This window comes from Oncorhynchus nerka, linkage group LG27 (assembly GCF_034236695.1).
Source record: "Oncorhynchus nerka isolate Pitt River linkage group LG27, Oner_Uvic_2.0, whole genome shotgun sequence".
Lineage (NCBI taxonomy): Eukaryota > Metazoa > Chordata > Actinopteri > Salmoniformes > Salmonidae > Oncorhynchus > Oncorhynchus nerka.
This window is the reverse complement of record NC_088422.1, coordinates 44,579,776-44,598,674: the sequence shown is the minus strand read 5'-3', so window position 1 is coordinate 44,598,674 and position 18,899 is coordinate 44,579,776. Positions and strand designations below refer to the sequence as shown.

At 43.1% G+C, this 18,899-nt stretch overlaps 1 protein-coding gene across 4 annotated transcripts in view; it reads right to left on the bottom strand.

Moving 5' to 3' along the window:
* Window positions 1-18,899, bottom strand: part of fbxl17 (F-box and leucine-rich repeat protein 17) — a 314,946-nt gene extending 296,047 nt beyond the window's left edge. For 2 of the 4 annotated variants that reach the window (XR_003860846.2, XM_029638370.2), the window contains exons 1-6: window positions 18,698-18,898; window positions 12,085-12,572; window positions 11,462-11,815; window positions 11,136-11,258; window positions 10,512-10,769; window positions 10,158-10,289 (exon numbers count right to left, since the gene is read on the bottom strand). Coding sequence is in view for 3 of the 4 variants with exons in the window: in XM_029638370.2 (XP_029494230.1) it covers window positions 10,158-10,289; window positions 10,512-10,769; window positions 11,136-11,258; window positions 11,462-11,815; window positions 12,085-12,552 (1,335 nt within the window). In the remaining variant the exon portion in view is untranslated. Of the gene's footprint in view, window positions 1-10,157; window positions 10,290-10,511; window positions 10,770-11,135; window positions 11,259-11,461; window positions 11,816-12,084; window positions 12,573-15,085; window positions 15,309-18,697 lie in introns of all 4 variants that reach the window. The other 2 variants (XM_029638371.2, XM_065011703.1) reach the window with 2 other exon arrangements.

Sequence of the window (18,899 nt, the reverse complement as noted above, 5' to 3'; positions counted from 1 at the left end):
GGTCTCCTGTTACTGTCCTCCCTTCCACTGGCATACTGTTATGTTCAGCTCATAGGGTCTCCTGGTACTGTCCTCCCTTCCACCGACATACTGTTATGTTCAGCTCATAGGGTCTCCTGTTACTGTCCTCTCTTCCACTGGCATACTGTTATGTTCAGCTCATAGGGTCTCCTGTTACTGTCCTCCCTTCTACTGGCATACTGTTATGTTCAGCTCATAGGGTCTCCTGTTACTGTCCTCTCTTCCACTGGCATACTGTTATGTTCAGCTCATAGGGTCTCCTGGTACTGTCCTCCCTTCCACCGACATACTGTTATGTTCAGCTCATAGGGTCTCCTGTTACTGTCCTCTCTTCCACTGGCATACTGTTATGTTCAGCTCATAGGGTCTCCTGATACTGTCCTCCCTTCCACTGGCATACTGTTATGTTCAGCTCATAGTGTCTCCTGTTACTGTCCTCCCTTCCACTGGCATACTGTTATGTTCAGCTCATAGGGTCTCCTGGTACTGTCCTCCCTTCCACTGGCATACTGTTATGTTCAGCTCATAGGGTCTCCTGCTTACTGTCCTCCCTTCCACTGGCATACTGTTATGTTCAGCTCATAGTGTCTCCTGTTACTGTCCTCCCTTCCACTGGCATACTGTTATGTTCAGCTCATAGTGTCTCCTGTTACTGTCCTCCCTTCAACTGGCATACTGTTATGTTCAGCTCATAGTGTCTCCTGTTACTGTCCTCCCTTCCACTGGCATACTGTTATGTTCAGCTCATAGTGTCTCCTGTTACTGTCCTCCCTTCAACTGGCATACTGTTATGTTCAGCTCATAGTGTCTCCTGTTACTGTCCTCCCTTCCACTGGCATACTGTTATGTTCAGCTCATAGTGTCTCCTGTTACTGTCCTCCCTTCCAACTGGCATACTGTTATGTTCAGCTCATAGTGTCTCCTGTTACTGTCCTCCCTTCCACTGGCATACTGTTATGTCCTCCCTTTCAGCTGTTATGTTCAGCTCATAGTGTCTCCTGTTACTGTCTCCCTTCCACTGGCCTTCCACTGGCATACTGTTATGTTCAGCTCATAGTGTCTCCTGTTACTGTCCTCCCTTCCACTGGCATACTGTTATGTTCAGCTCATAGGGTCTCCTGTTACTGTCCTCCCTTCCACTGGCATACTGTTATGTTCAGCTCATAGGGTCTCCTGCTACTGTCCTCCCTTCCACTGGCATACTGTTATGTTCAGCTCATAGGGTCTCCTGGTACTGTCCTCCCTTCCACCGACATACTGTTATGTTCAGCTCATAGGGTCTCCTGTTACTGTCCTCTCTTCCACTGGCATACTGTTATGTTCAGCTCATAGGGTCTCCTGATACTGTCCTCCCTTCCACTGGCATACTGTTATGTTCAGCTCATAGTGTCTCCTGTTACTGTCCTCCCTTCCACTGGCATACTGTTATGTTCAGCTCATAGGGTCTCCTGGTACTGTCCTCCCTTCCACTGGCATACTGTTATGTTCAGCTCATAGGGTCTCCTGCTACTGTCCTCCCTTCAACTGGCATACTGTTATGTTCAGCTCATAGTGTCTCCTGTTACTGTCCTCCCTTCCACTGGCATACTGTTATGTTCAGCTCATAGTGTCTCCTGTTACTGTCCTCCCTTCAACTGGCATACTGTTATGTTCAGCTCATAGTGTCTCCTGTTACTGTCCTCCCTTCCACTGGCATACTGTTATGTTCAGCTCATAGTGTCTCCTGTTACTGTCCTCCCTTCCACTGGCATACTGTTATGTTCAGCTCATAGTGTCTCCTGTTACTGTCCTCCCTTCCACTGGCATACTGTTATGTTCAGCTCATAGGGTCTCCTGCTACTGTCCTCCCTTCCACTGGCATACTGTTATGTTCAGCTCATAGGGTCTCCTGCTACTGTCCTCCCTTCCACTGGCATACTGTTATGTTCAGCTCATAGGGTCTCCTGGTACTGTCCTCCCTTCCACCGACATACTGTTATGTTCAGCTCATAGGGTCTCCTGTTACTGTCCTCTCTTCCACTGGCATACTGTTATGTTCAGCTCATAGGGTCTCCTGATACTGTCCTCCCTTCCACTGGCATACTGTTATGTTCAGCTCATAGTGTCTCCTGTTACTGTCCTCCCTTCCACTGGCATACTGTTATGTTCAGCTCATAGGGTCTCCTGGTACTGTCCTCCCTTCCACTGGCATACTGTTATGTTCAGCTCATAGTGTCTCCTGTTACTGTCCTCCCTTCAACTGGCATACTGTTATGTTCAGCTCATAGTGTCTCCTGTTACTGTCCTCCCTTCCACTGGCATACTGTTATGTTCAGCTCATAGTGTCTCCTGTTACTGTCCTCCCTTCCACTGGCATACTGTTATGTTCAGCTCATAGGGTCTCCTGCTACTGTCCTCCCTTCCACTGGCATACTGTTATGTTCAGCTCATAGGGTCTCCTGCTACTGTCCTCCCTTCCACTGGCATACTGTTATGTTCAGCTCATAACTGTTTTCTTTCTATTTCTATTGTGTGGTATATTTTGGGGGGTTTTAAAGTCTGGACAACCCCTCCCGCTCTCCTCTCTGTGCAGTTAATGTCACCTCTCCCGGAAATAACACCTACCCATAAGCCCCTCTCTCTTTCCATTGACTGTAACCAGCCCTCTCGTTCATTGAAGACCGACCGACACCGGAAGTCCACGGACGTCGAAAAGTAGTGGAAATTTGGTCAGTCCAAATCTAAGCCAATCATAGACGTCTGTTTCACAAGTTTGGAAAGCACAATACAGTCAATTATACTGTACTCCACTCTAGTGTACTCTACTGTACTGTAATAAACTCTACAGCACAGTACTCTACTGTCCAATCTTGTGAAAGACATTTATGAGATGACATTTTTCTACCTTTGCATGTAGTTATTCATTATGGATCACCATGAACAGAATGACGTTAATAGATATGAATTTCTGTATTGTACAGATCAGGGACCCGTGATGTCATTCTGTTACTATTATCCTGTTACCGGGTGTTAATCCACATCATTTACTAAGTGATTCCTCATGATACCCAGACAACAAAAAAAGCCACGATTTTGGGGATTTTTACTAAATGCAATCCATAGATGACTAGTCCTTTGGAGGTAGAATTGTTGACATTTGTATCTAAAAACATAATTTTTGAAATAATTAAAGTTGGCATATTTGCGCCATTTTGGCCTCACCCAGGCCCCCTTCCAGACTCCATAACGGTTCATCTGTAGGTGCTACAAAGCAAATATTGGTGTCGTATGAAGCTTTACCGTTTGCTGTGTAATATGAGTTATATGTTTCCATCTATTTTTCGACATAAATATATGAATATAATAAAATACACAAGCATTTAGAAAATATATATTTTTTATTTTTTTATTTGGCACATTTCATGATATTACTTTTACATACAAATATCAAATATATGTCAACAATCCTTCCTCCAAATGACTATTCTAAGGATTACGTTTGAAAATCACAACAACAAAAATTGGTATAGTTTTGTGAGGAATCACTCTACTGCAGTTCAATAACCAAATGAGATGTTTTCAAACTCAAGGTGTCATATCATAACTGACACCCCATTCTTTCCGTAGATATCGTTTAATCTTAATTCGGAGTATATATACAGTGGGGCAAAAAAGTATTTAGTCAGCCACCAATTGTGCAAGTTCTCCCACTTAAAAAAGATGAGAGAGGCCTGTAATTGTCATCATAGGTACACTTCAACTATGACAGACAAAATGAGAAAAAAAATCCAGAAAATCACATTGTAGGATTTTTTATGAATTTATTTGCAAATTATGGTGGAAAATAAGTATTTGGTCACCTACAAACAAGCAAGATTTCTGGCTCTCACAGACTGTAACTTCTTCTTTAAGAGGCTCCTCTGTCCTCCAGTCGTTGCCTGTATTAATGGCACCTGTTTGAACTTGTTATCAGTATAAAAGACACCTGTCCACAACCTCAAACAGTTACACTCCAAACTCCACTATGGCCGAGACCAAAGAGCTGTCAAAGGACACCAGAAACAAATTTGTAGACCTGCACCAGGCTGGGAAGACTGACTCTGCAATAGGTAAGCAGCTTGGTTTGAAGAAATCAACTGTGGGAGCAATTATAAGTAAATGGAAGACATACAAGACAACTGATAATCTCCCTCGATCTGGGGCTCCACGCAAGATCTCACCCCGTGGGGTCAAAATGATCACAACAACGGTGAGCAAAAATCCCAGAACCACACAGGGTTACTTAGTGAATGACCTGCAGAGAGCTGGGACCAAAGTAACAAAGCCTACCATCAGTAACACACTACGCCGCCAGGGACTCAAATCCTGCAGTGCCAGACGTGTCCCCCTGCTTAAGCCAGTACATGCCCAGGCCCATCTAAAGTTTGCTAGAGAGCATTTGGATGATCCAGAATAAGATTGGGAGAATGTCATATGGTCAGATAAAACCAAAATATAACTTTTTAGTACAAACTTAACTCGTCGTTTTTGGAGGACAAAGAATGCTGAGTTGCATCCAAACAACACCATACCTACTGTGAAGCATGGGGGTGGAAACATCATGCTTTGGGGCTGTTTTTCTACAAAGGGACCAGGACGACTGATCCGTGTAAAGGAAAGAATGAATGGGGCCATGTATCATGAGATTTTGAGTGAAACCCTCCTTCCATCAGCAAGGGCATTGAAGATGAAACGTGGCTGGGTCTTTCAGAATGACAATGATCCCAAACACACCGCCCGGGCAACGAAGGAGTGGCTTCGTAAGAAGCATTTCAAGGTCCTGGAGTGGCCTAGCCAGTCTCCAGATCTCAACCCCATAGAAAATCTTTGGAGGGAGTTGAAAGTCTGTGTTGCCCAGCAACAGCCCCAAAACATCACTGCTCTAGAAGAGATCTGCATGGAGGAATGGGCCAAAATACCAGCAACAGTGTGTGAAAACCTTGTGAAGACTTACAGAAAACATTTGACCTCTGTCATTGCCAACAAAGGGTATATAACAAAGTATTGAGATAAACTTTTGTTATTGACCAAATACTTATTTTACACCATAATTTGCAAATAAATTCATTGAAAATCCTACAATGTGATTTTCTGGATTTGTTTCTCCCTCATTTTGTCTGTCATAGTTGAAGTGTACCTATGATGAAAATTACAGTTCTCTCATCTTTTTAAGTGGGAGAACTTGCACAATTGGTGGCTGATTAAATACTTTTTTGCCCCACTGTATCTTTGAATCTTAATTCGGAGTATATATATATATATATATATATAAAAGAGTTTTTGAAAAACGTGGTCACATAAAATGAGGGAGATTTTACCCTCATTTTGTTTCCAAACTACATCTGAATTTTCTTTTGAGTAAACGTGTTTTTGTCACATTTTCGTGGGAAATTGTTCAAAGTAGTCATTGTGCATAGAGTTGGATGGTTTGTTCAACTTTGCAAAATCAGTGATTTTTGTTTGGCAAAAACCTTTTATTCCCCCAGGAAAGGAGAGGAAGGAGAAGCAAAGGAATAGGGATAACAAAAAAAAATGTGTCTAAACGTTTCTAAAATTGCGATACTCCTGTGCAATTGTAAGGAACTAATGGAATATAATTATTCATGTAGAAGAATGGAGTGTGATCCGTTGAGCTGATAAGCCTGCACAATACTTTGTCTGTATTGACAAAACTCTCAGCTCAACTTCCGGGGACGTCTCTCTCCTAGCCGAGGACACATTCATATGACAAGAGGAGGAGTTTGGTATTATATAAGTCTTTGTCCTCTGAGGCAGACAGAGAGAAAACAGAATATGAAAGGCAAAACAACAAGGGCTAAAAAAAAACATGTCTGAAAACAGACTGAAACAATGCCTTACAACGGCAGAGATTCGGTATATATGGACAAGATAAATAGAGTATGAACACACTCCATTTTATTCTTTACTTACACAGGTGAGGTGATCCCATTAAAAAATTGAAAAAATAAACCACTTTTCTAGTCTGAGAAAACTTCTTCTGGAAAGTTCTCTCTTATTCCTCCTCCCACACAGCAGCCTAAGCAGAGAGAAACATTCAGCAGTTCAAATCAGCCAGTTCACCTAAGTACTGTGTGGACACAGAGAGCTGTCAGGGAGATGGGGAGAGAAAAAGAGAGAGAGTGGGTGGGGGAAAGAGAGCAAGAGAGAAATAGAGAGCAAAAAAATATATTTAAAAAAAGATAAAGACCCAACCATCAGAGCTTCACCTGAGAAATCACCGGAGCCCAAAAATAGTAATTCTCTGCGTCTGTACAGACTCCACTGACCAACACCCACAGCCAGCCCAGGCTAACTAGCTGAGATCTGACAGGGAAACGGAAGGTGAGAGCAGTGACTCTAGCCAGTCACACAGGCCATAGAAGTCATTATTCCTCGACTTCTACACACGGAAGAATAGTCCTCCTTACAACACCCAATATAGTTTCTTATTTTTCATTTTTTAAATAGCCTAGCTAGAAAGAGAATTGTCTACTTCATCAGCTTAGTGTGACAGACTCCCTTTGCGAAATGATTCACTTTTTCTTCTTCTAAACTGTTAAAGACTTCCAGACTAGATACTGTACGTTGATGAGAGCAGGAAGCCCTGAGCCAAAGAAGAGAGAAACCACCATAAGTCGAGCAAGAGCGAGAGAGAGAGAGAGAGAGAGAGAGCACAGAAAAGTACACCATCTTTTTTAATTATTAAATTAGAAGAAGGCCAGAAAGGAGGCGAGGAGGATAGGAAAGGAAAAAGGACAGAGCACCAGAGTCGAGGGATCATCTCCATTCCTCACTGATTGAAAGGGACAAGATCCTGTTACATTACATTAGGGGAAGGGGGGCAGAAAAAGAGAAGGAGAAAGGGAGGCAGTGGGAAAGATGAGGCATGCGAGCGAGAGAAAGAGAAAGAGAGAGGACCTGTCAGTGAGTGAATTGGGGGCCGTTTGTGATAAAAGATGTTTCGTAAAGGTTTCAGATGTCAGAGTAGACCTGCCGGTTCCTGGCCTCCTAACCCCACAGGACAGAGGGAACTGTACACGCATCTCCCGCAGACGGACAGACAGAGAGAGAGAGAGAGTGAGAGAGAGAGAGTGAGAGAGAGAGAGAGTGAGAGAGAGAGAGAGAGAGAGAAGAGAGAGGGCAGAAGACTAGGGATAAGAGAGAGAAGAACTGACAATGCTTTCTAAACTATGACCTCAGAGGAAGATGAATTTGTCCGGTGAAAAATGAGGTGAGAGAAAGGGAGAAGGATAAAGAGAACCCGAACATGTCCTATTCTCATAGAGAGAGGCCTACACTGCTACACCAAGCAGATAAGAAATATTCCACTAGGAAACAAGACTTGTTTTTACGCAGTCAACTAAATCCACTCATTAAAAACACTTCATAAGCTAGATTCCGTAGGGCACATATGACTTAGTCAAAATATCTTTATCCTCAGTCTCACACTAAAAGTCTGTAAATGTAAAATAGTTCATTTATGTTTTCGAACTAAACACAGGAGAAAACATGAAAACCAGCAGCCAAATTCGAATCCCGAGATATAGAGATTACTCCTTAGGCCTACAAGACAACTGTAAACAAATCACAATTTTGCCCACTTTCCCTTCTTACAGAGATTAAATCAATTCTTTAATCTGGTCCAAAATGTCCAATTAGAAAAGGGAATTACTTATCGAGCTATTGCATTTGATTCCTCAAAACAGTTGGAGAGAGAAACTCTAGCAGGCAACGCTGTGAGAGAATGAGAATCCTCTACGGAGAGGAGAGAGGGTGGAAAGTGTTCCTGTCCTTAATACCAGGCAAACTTAATGACAATATCAGGCCAAAGCAATGAGAGCGGCTAGACATAACAACTCCTAAAAATATTCACCACCCATTTTTCCGACGGCATGATATGAAGAGGAAGCCAGAAAAACTTCACGCAATCTCACGTCTGAAAAATGACTGTCTGAAACTGATACTGCCGCGTTGAAATATCATTAGCACCTAAATGAATCGCTCACCTCGCTAGAATCGCTATTTTCATAACTATTCAGATGATGAACGGCATTTTAACAGACTGAGCCATTGTTAATAACTTTAAGTGGACTAATTCATCAGGACCATAATCACTCAGAGGAGAGAGAAACATTTTGAGGAAAAGAAGACCAAGCCATTAGGCTCGAGAATAAAGAGGGCGGATTATGATATAATGCTATTCAATACACTTGGAAACAGAACTCCTTTGCACATTTCAATGCATACAAATCCAGAGAAGCCTTTCATGGAAGTGACAAATGTAGAGGATTCTAGCCAGCCTCTGTGGCTTTATTATTAAAAAGAGCACACTTTATCTAGCTACGGCAACCTTGGCTGGCCACGCTCAATAGTGAAGTACCACTGACCTCTAGTGGTGAAGGGAAGGTACTGTCAGGGATCGTTCAACAATCACAGTGGGGAATAAGTGCATCACTGGGGGTGACATGTCAAACTGGGTGGGTTATGGGCAATTCCACGGTGGTGGAATTACGCTGAGACTCCGATTTCGCACTTTAAAATGTATGCCAATCAAAAACCATTGATTTCAAAAAGTTCAACAAACCATACAACTCTATGCACAATTACTACCGTGAATAATTTACACAGCAACAAAAAAAATAAACACAATGTACTGGAAAAAGTGTGGTGATGCCAAGTTCGGTAATAGAATTTGGGTAAAATCTCCCTTAGTTTAACCATAGTTACCAAACTTTCAATCTGCACAGTTTTTCCTATGAATGCGTTTCTGTAAACTTTTCAGTGGAAATTGTTAAAAGTAGTACTTGTGCTTCCGTGGAGGCTGCTGAGGGGAGGACGGCTCATAATGGCTGGAACGGAGTCAATGGAATGGCATCAAACATGTGGATTCCATTGGTTGATACCATTCCAGTGACTCCATTCCAGCCATTACTATGAACCACCCTCCCTTCAGCAGCCTCCACTGTTGGACATAAAGTTCTATGGTTTGTTAAACTTTGAAATCAAATGGTTTTTGTTTTGGATACATTTTAAAGGGGGGGAAAAAAATCTGTTTTAGTGTAATTCCATTACCATACAATAGACAGTCATCAAGCATTCTAGTCACTGAGGCTTTTTGATAAGCTAATTTAGGAAAGGAGTGGACACACTTCAAATATCCAACAGGCTTTCAAAGCCAGAGATTCGAGTTGTCAGGATGTCCAAATCCCCTGCAGAACATGAACACAAGCCAAAATGTGTGTTCAACCGCCGACGAGCTGTCTCACTGCACCCAACTAAAATGAACAAGATTCCACCACAACCAGAAATGCAAAGTTCCGATAATTTTTCCCAAATTCTCAGGTTTTTACAGAATATCTGGTTGGGAGATTCCTGGAATCAGGAGGGAATGAGCTGGAAATCTGGGAATCCAGATTTAGCTCAAGGACCCCAGCCAATGTGTGTGTGTGTGTGTGTGTGTGTGTGTGTCCAGGGAGTATTAATAGTATAGCTGGTATTGCCAGCTGGCACACAAACCAAGGGGTGCAGAATATCCATATTTATTTTGTTGTTTAAGTGCAGACCCCCCTGTGTTGGAGGACTTGGGCCATTCTCACATTGCACTCTAACAGGGACTGTCCCCAAAACACCCCGGCACCACCAGCAGACACACAACAAGCATACTTCGAGAAATCAAACCTACACAACCAAAAATGCATGCAGTCCTCTCCTTCAGCCTAAGCCTCTTCGCATGTTTTCAACAGATTTGACTTGGAATTTGGGATTTGCCTTTCATTTGAAACAGATGGATCACGATCCTTCGATGCCAACAGCAAGAAAATACACCACAACCCCTCTATCCAACACACACACATCACCCACCTAGGCTGTTTCACATTACACATCACAGAGACGCCACTCAACGGTCCTCTAGTAGCCTTCAGGGCCCCAGACAGACAGTGTGTGTGTGATCCACCCCCCCCCTTCCCTGTCCCCTCCCTAGATTTAAAGTCAAACATGTAGGCAGCGTTTCCCCTAACACTACAGAGACAGGGCGGGCCCTCTTACCTTGTTTTGCAGTCCAACAGGTGTCAATGGGAACATTGTGTTGTAGCCTAAGAACTGGGTAGGGTACTCACCAGTTTGTTCTCCTGCATGTAGATTCTCTGCAGCTTGGGACATCCCTTGGACAGAGCCACCATTCCCTCATCAGTAATACTGTAGCACTGGCCCAGGTGGATGTCCTTCAACTCTGAACTGTGTTCTCCTAACTAGGGACACAAGAGAGAGGGGGAGAGAAGGGTTATAGACGACGCACTCTGTCTGCCTGATAACCATGTTATAAATGCATTGTACAAAGTGTTAATGCATCAGATTGATGGATTAAGTAGAGGGAGAAAAGGGGAGGACAGATGGAGAGAGAGGGGAGATGAAGGAGAGAGAGAGAGAGAGAGAGAGAGAGAGAGAGAGAGAGAGAGAGAGAGAAGAAGCACCTTTTTGAGTGCGTCGTCTGTCAGTTTGTCCTGGTTTCCAACATGGACCTTGGCCAGCAGAGGACAGTGTAAGGCCAGGGAGCTGAGGGACAGGTCACTCAGCTGTTTACAGCGGTAAGCTGTGTACCTCTGAAGGCCCGGGCAGTGGGCCGCCAGGGAACACACACCGTGGTCCTGCACGCCACGACAGTCAGAGATGTTTAACTCCGTCACATTCTGCCTCCGAGACGCTATCTTCACCAGGAGGTCATCATTTACCTGAGGGGTGTGTGGGTGAACAATGAACAATACAGAAAATATATACACACAACATGAAAAATGGGACCAACACTTTACATGAGATTAAATAAAATATCCCAGAAATGTTCCATATTCTGTCTGTAATAAAGCCCTTTTGTGGGCTTGACTCCACAGTGGGTAGGCCAATGCCTTACCAGGACCACTCATGGCTGCACCCCTGCCCAGTCACGTGAAATCCATAGATTAGGGCCTAATGAATGAATTTCAATTGACTGATTTCCTTATATGAACTGTAACTCGGGTCAAATCTTTGAAATTGTTGCATGTTGCGTTTATATTTTAAATTAAAATGTTACTATAAAATGTCTCAAATGTTGTACTCACTTGTTGTAGGCCACTGAGGTCAATTTGCTTCCAGAACTGGAAGTCTAAGCAGAGGTCCCTCCAGTACTTACAGACCAGCGAGGCACACAGACAGCGCTCTTTCACCGACAGGTGGGAGAACACCTGAGAGGAACAGAAAACACATTAACAGGTTGTGTATCCAGCCTGTTGTTTGGCAATAACACAGAGTACAAGCAGTGGAGCTAAACAGACCGGTACCCAGGCTACATCCAGCCCATTTCAGTTAGCTTCAGTTAGAATAAAAGCCTTTGAAAGCATCCAATCAAGCCTCCCAAATGAACTGCACTCTAGTGGTGACCTCTGACCTTAAGCAGGATGGAGGAGGGGAGGCGGTTGATGCTGGATGTGTCAATCACGTCACTGCCTCTCCCCTGGCAGTCGTCATGGTGATGCGGACAGCAGGGGGAGGAGTCAGAACTCTGGGGCAGCGGATCACCATGGAGAGCCATCCCACAGCAGCCCTCGACAGACGAGGATGAGGAGGAAGAGGATGAGGGCAGGGGGCAGAGGTGGCAGTGGCCAGTCCCGGAGTTAGAGGAGGCATCCCCACTTCCTCCTCCTCCTCCATCCTCCACACCTCCCTCAGGGACAGGGAAGGCACATCGCGGCTGCTTACAGGGTGTGCACCTCTGCACCTCCGCACACTTCCTCTTACACACCTTGGAGGAAAGAAACAAGGATCAGACACAGATCACAGAGAACCACATGGAAAGGGATTCGACAGAGATGACATCAGAAGAGATACCAGGAAGTGTACGGTACGGGAGCAAACTGTTCAGATAGTGTCTGTTGATTTTCATCCTTCCCTTCTGAAATCAGGGACTGATTCAAACCTGGGACATCAAGTGAGTAGACTCTGGCCAATCAATGACATGAATTAAACAATTAACTCAGCAGCACTAGGAATAAACCCTTTCTAGTTTCTCACCATCTCAGCGTAGTCACTGGCACTACCAGGCACAGAAACAGCCACAGCTATGGGCACTGGAATCCCTGCACTCCGGAACAGCGCTGGCGGTGGAATCAGCTTAGCCGGCACGGCCGACAGTAGACTCCTCCCTTGGCCCTCCCAGATGGCTAGTTCCCTTGGCGACAGCAGGAACTTGGCACAGTCCTCAGGGGAAGTGAGAGCAGCGTACCGCCCAGCGAGCTTTGAGGTGCTTCCGATTCCGGTACCACCTGCGTTGCTGTGACAACGTCCTCTGCCTCCGCCGTTGACCCCGGTGTCCAATTGGTCGCTGTCGTCGTCGTCGAGGCCCCCGCTGTTGCCGTGGACGATGAAGCAGAGCATGCAGGGCCCCTGCAGGAAGCAGTTCCTCTTCTTCTTCTTCCTGTGGTGCAGCTTGCGTGTCCTTTTGTTCAGGCGGTAACCATTTTTCGAGAGAAGATGGCCCATATAGATGACTCACGGAGACTCTGGGTAAGGGAAGAAAGAAGGACATAAAATAATAGAGTTGCACATGTCATTTCCATGTAAATGGACCCATGAGCACCAATGTGAAGTTCATAGGAGCATGTCAAATAAAAATTAAAGCTAAGAGTCTATGTTCGAGAAATTAAGGCATATAGACATTTTTCAAACATTTTCCATCCTAGAAATGAGGAATTAAGCAAATAGTTTGTTTTCTTGTCAAATAGATGGAAAGTGGTTCTTAAAAAATATCTACCAGAAAAAGTCTTTAAAGTTATTGGAAATACATCAAAACACAATCATTTTGAAGTAAAGACCCCTGCCAGCTAATAATATAATATATATTTAGTTTAGATTTTTTTATGCCTTCTGTAAGTTTAAGAAACATTACCTTATGTCTTGAAATTCCGTTACTAAAAACCCACTTATCTAAGATATTTTCACATTTCTCTCCCTCATCAGGAGGGAGGATAATGAAAGTGCACAGGTATTGGTAGATCTATCAATTAGTTATATTTTTACTGATATTAATTTTGTTTATTAATTATTAAGTGATTCAAACATGAAATTCTGTTACCAAATCAGTAACATTGGCTACAATGGGAAATAATAGTAGTCACAAACCACAGTTGGGTCACCTGCTACTGTCCTCTCTTCCACTGGCATACTGTTATGTTCAGCTCATAGGGTCTCCTGCTACTGTCCTCCCTTCCACTGACATACTGTTATGTTCAGCTCATAGGGTCTCCTGCTACTGTCCTCTCTTCCACTGGCATACTGTTATGTTCAGCTCATAGGGTCTCCTGGTACTGTCCTCCCTTCCACTGGTATACTGTTATGTTCAGCTCATAGGGTCACCTGCTACTGTCCCCCCTTCCACTGGCATACTGTTATGTTCAGCTCATAGGGTCTCCTGGTACTGTCCTCCATTCCACTGGCATACTGTTATGTTCAGCTCATAGTGTCTCCTGGTACTGTCCTCTCTTCCACTGGCATACTGTTATGTTCAGCTCATAGGGTCTCCTGGTACTGTCCTCCCTTCCACTGGCATACTGTTATGTTCAGCTCATAGGGTCTCCTGCTACTGTCCTCCCTTCCACTGACATACTGTTATGTTCAGCTCATAGGGTCTCCTGGTACTGTCCTCCCTTCCACTGGCATACTGTTATGTTCAGCTCATAGGGTCTCCTGGTACTGTCCTCCATTCCACTGGCATACTGTTATGTTCAGCTCATAGTGTCTCCTGGTACTGTCCTCTCTTCCACTGGCATACTGTTATGTTCAGCTCATAGGGTCTCCTGGTACTGTCCTCCCTTCCACTGGCATACTGTTATGTTCAGCTCATAGTGTCTCCTGTTACTGTCCTCCCTTCCACTGGCATACTGTTATGTTCAGCTCATAGTGTCCCCTGTTACTGTCCTCCCTTCCACTGGCATACTGTTATGTTCAGCTCATAGTGTCTCCTGCTACTGTCCTCCCTTCCACCGACATACTGTTATGTTCAGCTCATAGTGTCTCCTGCTACTGTCCTCCCTTCCACCGACATACTGTTATGTTCAGCTCATAGGGTCTCCTGGTACTGTCCTCCCTTCCACTGGCATACTGTTATGTTCAGCTCATAGGGTCTCCTGTTACTGTCCTCCCTTCCACCGACATACTGTTATGTTCAGCTCATAGGGTCTCCTGCTTACTGTCCTCCCTTCCACTGGCATACTGTTATGTTCAGCTCATAGGGTCTCCTGGTACTGTCCTCCCTTCCACTGGTATACTGTTATGTTCAGCTCATAGGGTCTCCTGCTACTGTCCTCCCTTCCACTGGCATACTGTTATGTTCAGCTCATAGGGTCTCCTGGTACTGTCCTCCCTTCCACTGGCATACTGTTATGTTCAGCTCATAGAGTCTCCTGCTTTACTGTCCTCCCTTCCACTGGCATACTGTTATGTTCAGCTCATAGGGTCTCCTGGTACTGTCCTCCCTTCCACTGGTATACTGTTATGTTCAGCTCATAGGGTCTCCTGCTACTGTCCTCCCTTCCACTGGCATACTGTTATGTTCAGCTCATAGGGTCTCCTGCTACTGTCCTCCCTTCCACTGGCATACTGTTATGTTCAGCTCATAGGGTCTCCTGCTACTGTCCTCCCTTCCACTGGCATACTGTTATGTTCAACTCATAGGGTCTCCTGCTACTGTCCTCCCTTCCACCGACATACTGTTATGTTCAGCTCATAGGGTCTCCTGATACTGTCCTCCCTTCCACTGGAATAATGTTATGTTCAGCTCATAGGGTCTCCTGCTACTGTCCTCCATTCCACTGGCATAATGTTATGTTCAGCTCATAGGGTCTTCTGGTATTGTCCTCCCTTCCAATGTCATGTTATGTTCAGTTTATAACTTTTATTTACCTTTTGGTCATCTGGTGGTCAAAGCAAGAACTTCAAAAGTCTGGACAACCCGTCCCCCTCTCTCTCTCTCTCTCTTCAATTAACGTCTCCTCTCCCAGCTCGTATTGACACCTACCCATGAGCCCGTCTTTCCATTTACTGTAACCGGCATCCTCACCCACCGAACACCGACCGACACCGGACGTCCATGGACGTTGAAAAGTAGTTGAAATTTGGTCAGTCTGCCCTTGTCTTGTCTTTCAACGTGCAGAGATATCTGGACCGGCCTTCATTTGGCCCAAACATCTAGACGTCCATGATTGGTTTAGATTTGGTCTGGTCAGGTCTAGGTTTCACAACTTTGGACAACAAAGTACAGTACAGTTAAGAAAAGTACATTATAATTCAGTACAGTCCTGTGCTGTACAGTAATATAGAGTGGGGTAGAGTTAAGTACAGTACACAGTAGAGCTTGAGCACACTATAATGTACTGTACTGAACTATACTGAGCTCTAGTGCGCTGTACTTTGATATCAAAACTTGTAAAACATAGATGTCTGTGATTGGTTCAGATTTAGTCCGATCCAACCACATTTGTTCTTGTTTGGTGGCGGAGTCCATTAAAATAATAGCAAGTGTGTAGAATAATACCTAAATATGCAAAGGATATTGCATATTTCTAACTTTGTGTACCTATTTAGGACAAATCACCATGAAGAGAATGACATTCATATCCATAATGATGCATTTCTGTGTAGTACAGATCAGGGACCCATGATGAAATTCTGTTACCCCATTCTTTCTGCAGAAATCTTTGAATCTTAATTCATAACAGATATTTAACTGCGTTTTTGGAAAAGGTGGTCACAAACTGAGGGATATTTTACTGATTAATTTGACCAAACCTGCACAGTTCTTTCAGTAAATGTGTTTTTATCAAAATGTCAGTGTATTTGATTTAAAGTACTCATTGTGCATAAAGCTGTATGGTTTGTTCATCTATGAAATCAATGGTTTTTGTTTGGCATAGATATTAATTATAAAATCTGAGTCTCTGGAATTGCCCATGACAGTTAAAATGTCAGATATGTCTTGCATTGATTAAGAGCTAAAAAAACAAATAATGCAGAAAACAACACATAACAACTTCAGAAAGTATTCACACCCCTTGACTTACATTTTGTTGTGTTACAGCCTGAATTCAAAATGGATTAAATAGATTGTTTTTTCCTCACCCATCTACACACAATACCCCATAATGACAAAGTGAAAACATGTTTTTAGAAATTTTAGCAAATGTACTGAAAATGAAGTACAGATATATCTAATTTACATAAGTATTCACACGCATGAGTTAATACTTTGTAAAAGCACCTTTGGCAGCGATTAGAGCGGTGAGTCTTTCTGGGTACATTTAAGAGCTTTGTACACCTGGATTGTGCTATATCTGTCCATTCTTCTTTTCAAAATTCTTCAAGCTGTCAAATTAGTTGTTTATCATTGCTAGACAACCATTTTCAGGTCTTTCCATATATTTTCAAGTAGATTTAAGTCAGAACTGTAACTCGACTACTCAGGAACATTCACTTTATTCTTGGTAAGCAACTCCAGTGTATATTTGGTCTGGAGTTTTAGGTTATTGTCCTGCTGAAAGGTGAACTCATCACCCGGTGTCTGGTGGAAAGCAGACTGAACCAGGTTTTCCTCTAGGATTTTGCATGTGCTTAGCACCATTCTCTTTCTGTTTTTATCCTGAAAATCCCAGTCTTTAACGATTACAAGCATACCCATAACATGATGCAGCCACCACTATGTTTGAAAATATGGAGAGTGGTACTCAGTAATGTGTTGTATTTGCCCCAAACATAACTTTTTACTCAGGACAAAAAGTTCAATTGCTTTGCCACATTTTGCAGTATTACTTTAGTGCCTTATTGCAAACAGGATGCATGTTTTTTAATATTTTTATTCTGTACAGGCTTCCTTCTTTTCACACTAGGTTAGTATTGTGGACTAACTACAATGTTGTTGATCCATCCTCAGTCTTCTCCTATCGCAGCCGTTAAGCTCTATAACTGTTTTAAAATCAACATTGACCTCATGGTGAAATTCCTGAGCGGTTTCCTTCCTCTCCCGCAAATGAGTTACGAAGGACGCCTGTATCTTTGTAGTGACTGGGTGTATTAATAAACGAACCAAAGAGTAATTCATAACTTCACCATGCTCAAAGTGATATTCAATGTCTTATTTTTACCCATCTAGCAATAGATGCCCTTCTTTGCGAGGCACTGTAAAATCTCCCTTGTCTTTGTGGTTGAATTTGTGTTTGAAATTCACTGCTCAACTGAGGGACCTTACAGATAATTGTATGTGTGGGGTACAGAGATGAAGTAGTCATTGAACAATCATGTTAAAACACTTATTGGACACAGAGTGTGTCCATTAGCTTAATCAAAATGCACAAAGTACTAGCCTATGTAACAACATATTACTACAAATGTTGTTACTAGTGTGAGCTAATTAGGGTACAGTGCCACATGGGTATAAAAGCAGTTACGAAAGTGTTACCAAAACTCTTGCTAAGGCTGCTGAACCAAAAAGTTTGCCTTACAAATTAAATAAAGCCATCGACAGCCTTAAGGCACTAGACAAGCTGCCACTCTATGATCACAGCAAGTCAAGTTCCAAAACATTCCACTGTTCCACTGACCTGCATTAGATCTCATTCAAGCCAACACTGTAACATAGCATCTGCACTATATCACCATAATAGGAAAATATGCCATTACATGAATTTCAAGAACTTCAAAAAGTGACAGTAACACAATCTTTCCCCCTGCTATTCTATATGTGTGTGGTCTTTCATCACAAGTCATGGTCAAACACAACTATGATACTATCTGTGCCTAAATATAATGGAGCAGCTGGTGGTCAGTTCCTCGAAATAGAACGCTACTGTAAGGTCCATCTCGACTCACAACAGTGTTTCCTGTATATGCATTTAGCAGCTGCTATTATTGGTCAAGCACAGACAGTGACAATAGTGGGCAGTGTAAGTCTCTAGAATATCGCTGTTTGTGTATTAAGGCAAGCAGCTACTTAATGTTTCCTACAACGCATTTGATTATTCTTAAGGTAGTTAGCTAGTGTTTGTACAGTGATGATACTGCCCAATAGACAGTGAGTGAGTAAGATGATTTCTGCAACTATTGGTTTCACTAGCTAGGAGGCTACATTGTAAATACAACTTTTGCGAGAGCAGAGATTAAATTGTAACGTAGCACGGAAGACTTGTAAACGAATTAATCAGAATAAACTTTACCTTCCCTCAGCCTTAAATCATCGGTATATATATTGCGATATACCTTACTCAATTATATCCATTGTGAGTTTATTTGCATTACCATTGACATGGCGCAAGCAGGTTCTGGACTCCTATGCTTTTTTCCAACAATGTGTATCATTACAGTGCCTGCCTTTACAACTGACTTGTCATGTAAAACACTTAGCCTGGGGTTTAAAATGGAAGAATAGCAAGCAAGCTATTACTGTTGCTTTATAGAAAATGAAAATAACTTGTTAAATAATACATATCCAGCAATAGGCTACATGGTAAAACTACGGGATAGTAGCTAGTGGTAAAACAGTGGCTAGATCAGCTGGGTTTTAGATAGATAGCTAGTTAGCAACACGGATACTAGCTGAGGATGCATAGCTAGCTTCTAGCTACATTGTATTGCTGCTCACCAGTTCACGCTGTGCTCCCCCCTCCGAATGGTGCTCTCATAATCCACGCGTGCAACACACGGACGAGTATAGCGTTAGAATTTCAGGGCACAATAATGTGAAATTGGCAACAATTCAGGTAAAATATTCTTTATGGTGTTTTGGTCTCCAAAGAAAACACTTCCGGACTAAATAAATACAAGGAGAGGAAGACGACAAAAAC